At 43.6% G+C, this 9,427-nt stretch overlaps 1 protein-coding gene across 1 annotated transcript; it reads left to right on the plus strand.

Moving 5' to 3' along the window:
- Positions 1-743: 743 nt before the first annotated feature.
- Positions 744-9,153, plus strand: TM4SF1 (transmembrane 4 L six family member 1). The gene is made up of 5 exons (XM_039486968.1): positions 744-1,040; positions 3,556-3,645; positions 3,736-3,884; positions 7,031-7,211; positions 8,372-9,153. The coding sequence occupies exons 1-5, from the start codon at positions 864-866 to the stop codon at positions 8,384-8,386; spliced, it is 612 nt and encodes a 203-aa protein (XP_039342902.1). The 5' UTR covers positions 744-863; the 3' UTR covers positions 8,387-9,153.
- Positions 9,154-9,427: the final 274 nt, after the last annotated feature.

Genomic DNA, 9,427 nt, shown 5'->3' on the forward strand with positions numbered 1-9,427 from the left:
TGTGTTTTAGCATGTGCTATTTCCATATTATCTATTCCTAAGATTATTTCTTGCAGTCAGAACTCCAAACATTTTCATTCCAATAATATTTTTGTAATAAGTTATTATTTTCTACCGATATTTGCATTGTATAGATGTGACAAAAACGGCTGCTAACAAATCTCAATTAAACCTGAATTTAGACTATAATGACAATTAATACAAAAGGACACATCTTTAGGAGCATGTCTGTTTGTTTGTTTTTTTAAGACATCTTTCTGCTTCATCCCAAGGCCATATGAGTTCTTATTCATTGATGAAAACATGGGATTGTGTTTTACACATTCTTAAATACCAGCAGGCTCAGTTATTCTTACATGTTCACTAAGAATCTGATACAAAGCCCACTGAAGTCACTTGGAGTCTTTCCACGAACTGCAGTGGGTTTTGAATCAGGCCATAAACCTAGAAGTTGATTTAATTTTAATTTTTCTTGACCCTTTTCTGATTCCCAAAAGAGCTTTCATTATGGCGTAAAGTTGTTCTTCATGCCTAATCACATCCACTGTAATTCATTCCAAACTGTGTATTAAAGCCAAAATCAGCACTGTGGGAAAATACTGTTTCCCTGCCTTGGGTTTCGTTTGTTGTGAAATGTTTCATTTGAAATGGGTGGTGATATTCCTCTCATCTTGCTCCTGCATTCTGCAACCAGGCCTGACACTCATGTAGACATATAATCATCATCCAGGTAACTAAGTAACCCAGAGTATTTAAGAAGGTGTGACTATAACCTGTTCTTACTTTTACACTTGGATGGGAACCGTACAGGCTGGTCTGTGGTAGTGCTGAGCTGCTGAAGAAAGATCTACAGAATTTCAGACATGTGTTTTGGAAAGTGTGCTAGGTGCATTGGGTACAAGTTGCTCATTCTGGCCTTCCTCTGCATTGTGGCTAACATCTTGCTTTACTTTCCCAATGGTGAAACAAGATTCGCTTCAGAACATCAGCTTAGCAAGTATGTGGCGTGCCTTCATGGCATTATAGGAGGGGGGATATTGGTAAGTAACTAAAGCTAGCACCTTTTCCTTTGTTTTCTTACTAGGAACATCTTAAAGATTCATATTTCTCTGTCAGTTGTAGGATTTTTGTCTGACTGCTTTTTTAGCAAGTGGTTACACCTCTGTAACTTTATAGCATATATGTGATGCCATATAAATTATTACTATTAATCACACTATTAATCTGCCATCTTGTATGATTTAAATCTGGGGAGCATTCACAGTTTGTATGATAAAGAAATGCAAAATAAGGTCCTGACCTTTCAGTGGGACTACTCATGTGAGTAAAGTTATTCACATGTGTAAATGTTGGCAGGTTTGGGCCCTGGGTTTGTATTATATTTTATAAAAGTAGTTTACTATTAATCTATTCTCCTTTTAAAAATGATAATATTTGATTAAAAGCAGTAACCATTTCTTCAAATGTGCCTAAGATTTCTGGAAGGCACTGGCTGCTGCCATGTCCTAGGTGTTCATTCAGGGAAATTCAACAGTTGTTTATTGTCACACCAGTGTATTAGAAAAAATAATGAGGAGTCCTCATGGCACCTTAGAGACTAACACATTTATTTGGGCATAAGCTATTGTGGGCTAGAACCCACTTCAACAGATGCATGGAGTGGAAAATACAATAGAGAGGTATAATACAGCACATGAAAAGATGGGAGTTGCCGTACCAAGTGTGTTAGGAGAAATAGGGAAGGAGGATATACTGCTTTTTCTGAAGTACTGAAACTTTCACTACAGGACAGCAGATGGTTAATTTAGGCCCCAAATCTGAAATAAGCTGTATGTGAGCGGAACCCTGCATCAGGGCAGACCCCGATTGCAAGATGGGGCCCTTGAAGTTTATATTAAAAGACTCACTTAACTATGTGAATATTTCCAGCTTGACTTTAATGATCTTGCTTAGTGCATAGTGTTATGAACCTAAACAAGTCTTTGGAGGATTTGGGCACTAGTATGTCATTTAAGAGCCAGCAGGTGCATGGTTGTGGTTTTCAATTAAAGAATTGTTTTTTACTTTTCCATATGTTTTAAAGTATGTGTGTAGTGCTCACAACAGATATTTACCTCCTTCTGAAGGGTTTTGTGAGCAATCACTGGATAGTGTTTATCAAGTGCTATGAGTACAAAATATGAGTCAGACCAGCCATTGGCTGAGGCCTCAGCAGTTCCTGTGTTTAATCCACTAGGTCATGCTGCTCACTCCCTTTTCACCGCAGCTTGAAAATTTGCAAGTGTGAATTTTTTTATTGTAACTGATTCAGAGTGGAAAATCGGAGAAGTGTCAATTCATCAGACGTTTTCACACTAATTCTGCAATTCTATGGCAGTGTTGTGAACTTGAAAATAAAGGAAAAACATTTTCTGTGTGGAATATTTTGCCCAGTTCTACCCACATTAGAAACTTCTTGTGTTTTGACTCCATTCATATTAGATATCCTGTATAAGCAAAACACTTGCAACTACTTTTCAGTAACTAGTGTCATCATACCTCATTATAGTTGAAATGATGGATGTCATCAAAAGATCCTAGTAGTGTGGACAGTGGTGGATTAGCCATTGGGCCAACAGGACCATACCCAGGGGCCCTGGCCAATTGGGAGACCCCAGAAAAATGGGTGTCCCCACACTCCAACCCGCTCTGCCCACCTGCCCTGGTGGGGAGCAGGGTTGAGGCAAGGGGCTTGCTCTGCCTGCCCAGTGCTCCAGTCGGGGAGCAGGGTCGGAGTATGGGGGCTTGCTCCACTCAGCCCGCTTGGCACTCCTGTGGAGCAGGGCAAGCCCTCATGCCCTGACCCTGCTCCCCGGCAGGAGTGCCAGGAGAGGGGATGGGGTGGTTCAAGCCCCATTTCCCCAGCAGGAGCGTGGGTGTGGGAGGGACTGCAGGTGGAAGGGGTGTGGAGGGGCCCCCATTTACTCTGGACCAGAACCCCACAAAACCATAATCCACCCTTCTCTCAGTGAAAACTCCCATCTACTTTGCTGAGCACTTTTGCTGAGAGAGGACTGCAGGATTTGACCCACAGTGTGTCAAAACCGGTGTTGGCTTGACAGGGAAGACTATTACTATTATTTATTGGAACTGCAGTAGCATCTAGGAGTCCCAGTCATGGACCAGGATCCCATTGTGTAAGGCACTGTACAAACAGAAAAAAAATAATGAAGTTCTCATAGTTTATCAGTCTATCCCTAAGCCTAGTCTTGCCCCTATTGAAGCCAAGGGGAGAACTCCGCTTGAGCAGAATGGGAGAAATACTGAATCGGCTATGCAGAATTTTTAAATAGTGAAATTATAAATCTAAATAAAAACAAAGTGAGGACAGACTTTGATAGGCACGGCCTGTAGACGTCCGTCTGGGCCCCACGGGGCGATGCAATTGGCCAGCGTAGTCCGTCCCAGAAGAGACGAATCCATCACTTCCGCCCTGGGCCCTGCACCCCCTAGGGACAGCCCTGCCTGTAGGGTATTTTACCAAACACTCAGGCACAATTATTTGTTTTTATGTAGATATTCCTCCCAGCTGCAGTGTTCATTGGACTAGAACACGATAATTGCTGTGGATGCTGCGGGCACGAGAACTGTGGGAAAAGCTGTGCAGTAAGTGAGCTTTTTGCGTAATCGTTTTTGGGTGGCCCCTCAGAGGGAATGGTCAGAGCGCTGAGAATCTCTTGTGTGTTTACTATGCAGATGCTGTCCTCTGTTCTGGCCGCCATCATCGGAATCCTGGGGTCCGGCTACTGTTTCATCATTTCAGCTTTAGGTTTATCCCATGGCCCTTACTGCCTCTCTGCTGCAGAACAGAACTGGGTCTATCCTTTCACTAACTCCAGTGGAGGGTGAGTAGTCTGTTTACCAGCAAGCTGTGCACTGCACTATATAAACACCATGGACCCGATACTGCTTACTGTGTTTTATAGGAGGGTAATTACGCTGACACAGGTTTACACTGGTGTAAAATGAGAGGAGAAACTGTCCCATGAATGTGCTCCTTACTCAGATGAGTAGTCCCATTGTTTCCATTGGACTACTCAGGTGAATGAGGACTGCCTTTTGGACCCTAAACTAGTCAAGAGGGAGAAAGGCTGTTGATCTTTGTAGACACTAATGGATCTACTGTATTCTCATTTTGGGGGCTTAATTGTCTCCTGTACAGCTGAGGAGCAAGATAAAAAGGGGTATCAAGCACCTGCAACTCCCACTAAAGTTTCAAGAGGAGTCAGCACCTGTGAAATCAGGACCAGTGTGTGGTCACTAAGTTATTTGTGTTTGCAATAAACTGTTTGTTTCCAAACAGCACACACACACTCTCTTCCTCTCCAGCTCTCATCCTGCCTCGCCACTTAATTGGCTCAGAGATTATTCCCCCTCCAGCAAAGCTGATGGGTACCCTCAGGCTGAAAGAGAAGTCTCAAGACCATATAAACTGGGACTCACAACTATCCCAAGCTTTACAAAATGACGGCCAAAGCGGCATCATTCCTTATCATAGGAAACACTCTGCGTGACAGGCCTCTGGATATGGCCCTTTTTAGCCACGATAGCCTGGAAATATTTCTCAAGCAGCCCAGCAACCGTTCCCTAGCATTCTGCAGGTGATCAGCATAGTGCTTCTTTCAGAAGCTGCGTTTATCATCAGAGACCCCTAGTATTTCAGTATGAATGACAACCTCCTTCCCAGGGGCTGTGAGCATCACCCAGGTAACACTCCTGTCTACCCAACTGTGGGAGATCCACAAACCAAATTCTGATTCCCACCCCTTCCCCATCCTGCCTTGTGGAAATCAATGACAGACGACACAATTTTAGGACTTTATTAACAATCAGTTTTTAAAAAGGGAGACCAGAAACACACTATCCTGATGATCCTATAAATTTTGAATCCTAAATATTCTGAAGCATATTGAGAAACCATGTGTCATGGAGGGTGATTAATAGTAGGGTTATTAGAGTTAAGAAGCAAGATGCAGGAGCCACCTATCAAAGATCTTTAAATCAGTTTAGAACATCTTGGTTTGGGAGCATTTGCAACTCAATGTGGTAGAATTTACCCAGCTGTTGAAGTTGATACCAAGGTATGTTCCCAAGCTTAAACCCTGGACTTTACACACAGTGCATCTAAAACAAATTATTTCTGAAGGTACCCTCAATATAAAAAGTGTGACCAGATATACATTTGCACAATAGAACTATTTGGTCTGCCCAAAAGTGCCCCAAAGCCCCTGGATTTCCCTAGTTTGGGATTCTCCTTTTGTGGAGTGAGTCCCCATGAAACATAGAGTTGGCATAGCTGAGTCCTACATCACTTCCAAGTCATCCCCCATGTAAGGGGCGTAGTAAGAGTGTGGAGTGCATGCATGGTCAGAGCACGACGTACTCCAGCAATACCTTACTGGTGGGTAGCCCCTTGAGGCCTGGTGCCAGAGCAGAGCTGGCTGGCCTGAGAATCAGGAAGCCGCACCTACATTCCACTGGCTCCCTGAAGCAGAGAATCTGATCTGAACACACCTGGCTATTGTTTGTCATGATGGTTTCTTTAGCTTTCACTAGCACAGAAAGGAGATGAGTAATTTTTTGCTGAATACTCTGATCAGATGGTTCGGCAGGAGCTGCAGGCATTTACTTTTAGGACACAGTGAGTTCATCCTGTGGTCAGAGCAGTTCAAGGGCGTTTGCAGATACCAAGTAGAGTGTCTCATGTAAGACAGTGACAAATGGAGAGCAAAGTTCCCTTTGGATGCAATCACTATCTTAAAACAAGGGCTGGATCCTGCACGGTTCTGAGCCCCATCTGAGAAGAGTTCAGTGAGTTCAGCTCATTCAGAAGGCTGTGCATCATTTAACTTCCTTTGTGGCAGGGCAACAACTCACCGGCACAGCACCTCCCGCTAGTTGTCCAGGGAATTAGCTCCTTCCAGCCCAGAGCACCCTCTGCAGGCTGGTGTCGCATCTGCCGCTGGCCCCCATGTCTCTCCTGGGCCCCGGTGCCCTTTGTCCAGGTCTCCCTTCCCAGGTGAACCCCCAACCCCATATCCCCACCTTGCCTTAGTGGCTACTGCCAGTCTCCATTTAGCCCCTGTTCACTGGAGCAGATGACAGTCTGTTAACCACTCATAATTGGCAAGGGGGGTTTGACCAGCTGCCTCTGCCTATCTATTGGCTGCCCCTCTGCAGCCCCAGTACCCTTTTGTGGGCCCTTAACTTTGCTAGGCTGGAGCTCCCCAGCTCCCTCTGCCCTTCCCCAGCACTGCTCCACCCTAGGTACCCTCCTCAGCTTCCCAGGCAGCCAGGTCCTTCTCTCTCTAGGAAGCTAGAGAGAGTATCTCTCTTTCCTTCTGGCCCACTGCCCTCTTACAAGGGCCAGCTGGGCCCTGATTGCACTGGCTGCAGCTGTGGCTGCTTTCCCTATCAGCCCAGCTTTTCCCCTGCCACAGCCCTTTCCCAGGGCTGTTTTAAGCCCTGCAGGGCAGGAGCGGGGTAACCACCCTTGCAAAAGGGCAACCTCCAGCATGCTGTCTTCTACACCAATTCCATCCTAGCCCCCATCCTAGCGGCCATTCCTAGGAGAAAAAGGGCCAGGGCATGGCCATGGCCAGGCATAACTTAGAGCAGCCCTGTGACTGCTCTAAATTATGCTGGGGACCAGGTCACTCTGTCTGACTCTGGAATTGCGGAGACTAAAAAGGTGTGTTAATGCTACCTCTGTCCCCTACCACCCTGCTCCTGCCCTCTATTTATACTTAAAAACAAAATCAAGACTAGGTTTATCAGAAGTCTATACCTAATAACTGCTCTTGCATTCTAGAGTGTCAGGGAGTTTTGCATGAAGCAAACCTTTGCTTCCCTCACCCCCACTTACAAGGTTAGTAGTATCTGAATTAGGCCCACATATTGCAACTGCTCTCTTGATATACATTAAATACCAGGGAGTGACACGCTTCACTGAATCATGAGTTTCTAATACATTTTTAATTGATATGAACAGGTATCTGCTTGAGCGTGACAGGTGGTCTGAGTGTCGGGAGCCAAGGAATATCGTGGAATGGAACTTGACCCTCTTTTCCATTCTTCTGGTCTTGGGGGGGATTGAATTAATTCTGTGTTCCATCCAAGTAGTCAACGGTTTTCTCGGCGGAATATGTGGGGTTTGCTGTAATCGGGAAGAGGTAAGTGCACCTATTCAAGGGATCATTTGATTACAACCACACTTCCCATAAAAAGCATATAGCCTAATGTATTGTCCATAACTAAAGTACATCAGGGTCTAATCCAGGAGAACATTCAGTTCCATTATTTCCCTGTCATGGCTCCTCTTCTGAAGCTCAGTTTCAGTAAGTTTGAGCCACATCATTCACAAAAACCCTGGGGCATTTGACTGTAATACAATGTGAGTGAATTTGGGCAAGTGATCAGCTACATGCAAGGAATTAGATATGCACATGAGAAGGAAATCTCCTTTTCTACCTTTTGAAATTATTGGTCACCTTAGCCATGCAGGGAATAAGGTATATGCATCAGGCATGAACTAAGTCTTGTGGTGAGGAAGAAATTCTCTGTCCTGATCTCCTACCCTGCCCCCATTTTACAACATTACACAATTGTATGATAGGTTTGCGGCTTAGTTTGTTTTTGACCTTTCACTGAAACATCTGCTAAACTGCCAAACTGATTTCAGTGGGAGTGATATATGGCCTACTGAGGATACCAGACAAGCTGGTCTATAGTCTGCTCCACTAGGTTCACTCAAGTATCCTGGAAACACCCACTCTCCCTGGCATCCACTATTCCCTCACTGTGACTCTCCGTCCTCCATAGCTTTTATTCTTTTGTGAAAGGAAAAAGTTGGCAACTTTTAAAATGAAAAAGCTCAAAGTTCTCAAAAACAAAAGAAATTGTGTACAGAATGATGGTAAAACTTGATTGCCCTTAAAATGCAACAAAAGCCATAATGATGTCTGCTCAAAGATGTTTCAAAAGGCATTCTTTATGCAGATATTTAAAATGTTTTCTTTGAGAAAATGTTTCATGTTTATTACACACAGCTTTAATCATGGATATTATTGACATGGTAGATTATGATGGTACCTTTGAAGCTGTTGTCTCTTTCTCTCTCCTCCTCCCCACCATGATCTAACTGGGGACATTGAGACATATTTCTGGCTCTGTCATAAATGGATTTTTGAGGATTAGCGGGCATGGAAATAGATCCACAAGCTGAATACACATTATACAGCCTATTAACTTTACTTTGTACAATGAACAAAGTATGTGATTCTGTGATTTTGTTTTCCCTCGTTTAACACATATTCTTTTTTTCCCCCCACAGAAATACGTTTGCTAGAACATTTGCACCTGAAGATGGGCTAAAATCACTGTAATTATATCTTTGTGGTATTCTGTAAAACGTGTATTTGAATGTCTTGTTTTATATTGCACATACTGTAAATTATAAAGAGAACAGTTTATTCATGTTACATTTCTTCTTGCCAAACTATGCACTGTCACCATTAATTCACAGATTGGGCCAGGTTCTGTTCTTGGAAAGATGTGCAGGCTTCCCGAAGAACACAATAGTCATTATGTGTTTGCACCTGACAGCAGAATTTGGCCTACTGTGACTTTTGTCATTATAAACATATACTTAGCATACAAGGATTTCATTGGTTTATTTAAACATAATGCAAGTAACTGATTGATTAATTGTGTTGCTGGGTACAGTTTCTCACTACCGGCATGGTAGTTCTTGATTTTCATACAGAAGCTGCTTTTTCCATTAGTGTTCCATTGCCATCCTGACCTTGAAGCCCTCAGTAGGAGCTGTCACTCAAGGAAGGAATGCTGCTTTAATTGGGTCAAACCAAATACCACGAATACCATGTTTCTGGTATTCATCTAGTCTAACAGAGAATACAGATGGTGCCAAATAATGGACAGACAAGGGTAGGCACATACTGAGGAGCCCTATCTCCCCAGGGAAGAGGTGGAGATAGAACAGCAGCAAAAAAAGACAAGTCTGAAGAAAGGAAAATGGGGAGTTGGGAGGGGAGTAGTAACTTGGATTGTTTCAAACTTCTTTCCCTCTCTATTTGCCAATAAAATAGAATATAGACACCCACCAGCTGTCAGTGTTTTCTTTCTGGTCCAGAGTTTTATTGCTCCTATAGCTTTGCTGCCTTTTAGCCTCTCCTCCACCCACCCCCATATCTCCCCAACCCCTCCGCCTTCTTTTGCTGTTTTGTTTCTCTTGATCATGTCTACATGGGAATTTTTTTTGTATAAGCTAAGGTGTGTATCTAAAGTGCTTTAAGTATAACTCTCCGTGGCCACTCTTAGTTCAGCATAACAGTGGCTTGTAGTTAAGCTTGTATCACTTGGGAAGGGG

This window comes from Mauremys reevesii, linkage group 9, assembly GCF_016161935.1.
Source record: "Mauremys reevesii isolate NIE-2019 linkage group 9, ASM1616193v1, whole genome shotgun sequence".
Classification (NCBI taxonomy): domain Eukaryota; kingdom Metazoa; phylum Chordata; order Testudines; family Geoemydidae; genus Mauremys; species Mauremys reevesii.

Bases quoted from the DNA above. Each gene is read 5' to 3' on its own strand.
- TM4SF1 (XM_039486968.1), top strand. From the start codon at position 864: ATGTGTTTTGGAAAGTGTGCTAGGTGCATTGGGTACAAGTTGCTCATT. The intron at 3,646-3,735 runs GTAAGTGAGCTT...TTTACTATGCAG, and splicing joins ACTGTGGGAAAAGCTGTGCA to ATGCTGTCCTCTGTTCTGGC. The intron at 3,885-7,030 runs GTGAGTAGTCTG...TGATATGAACAG, and splicing joins TTCACTAACTCCAGTGGAGG to GTATCTGCTTGAGCGTGACA.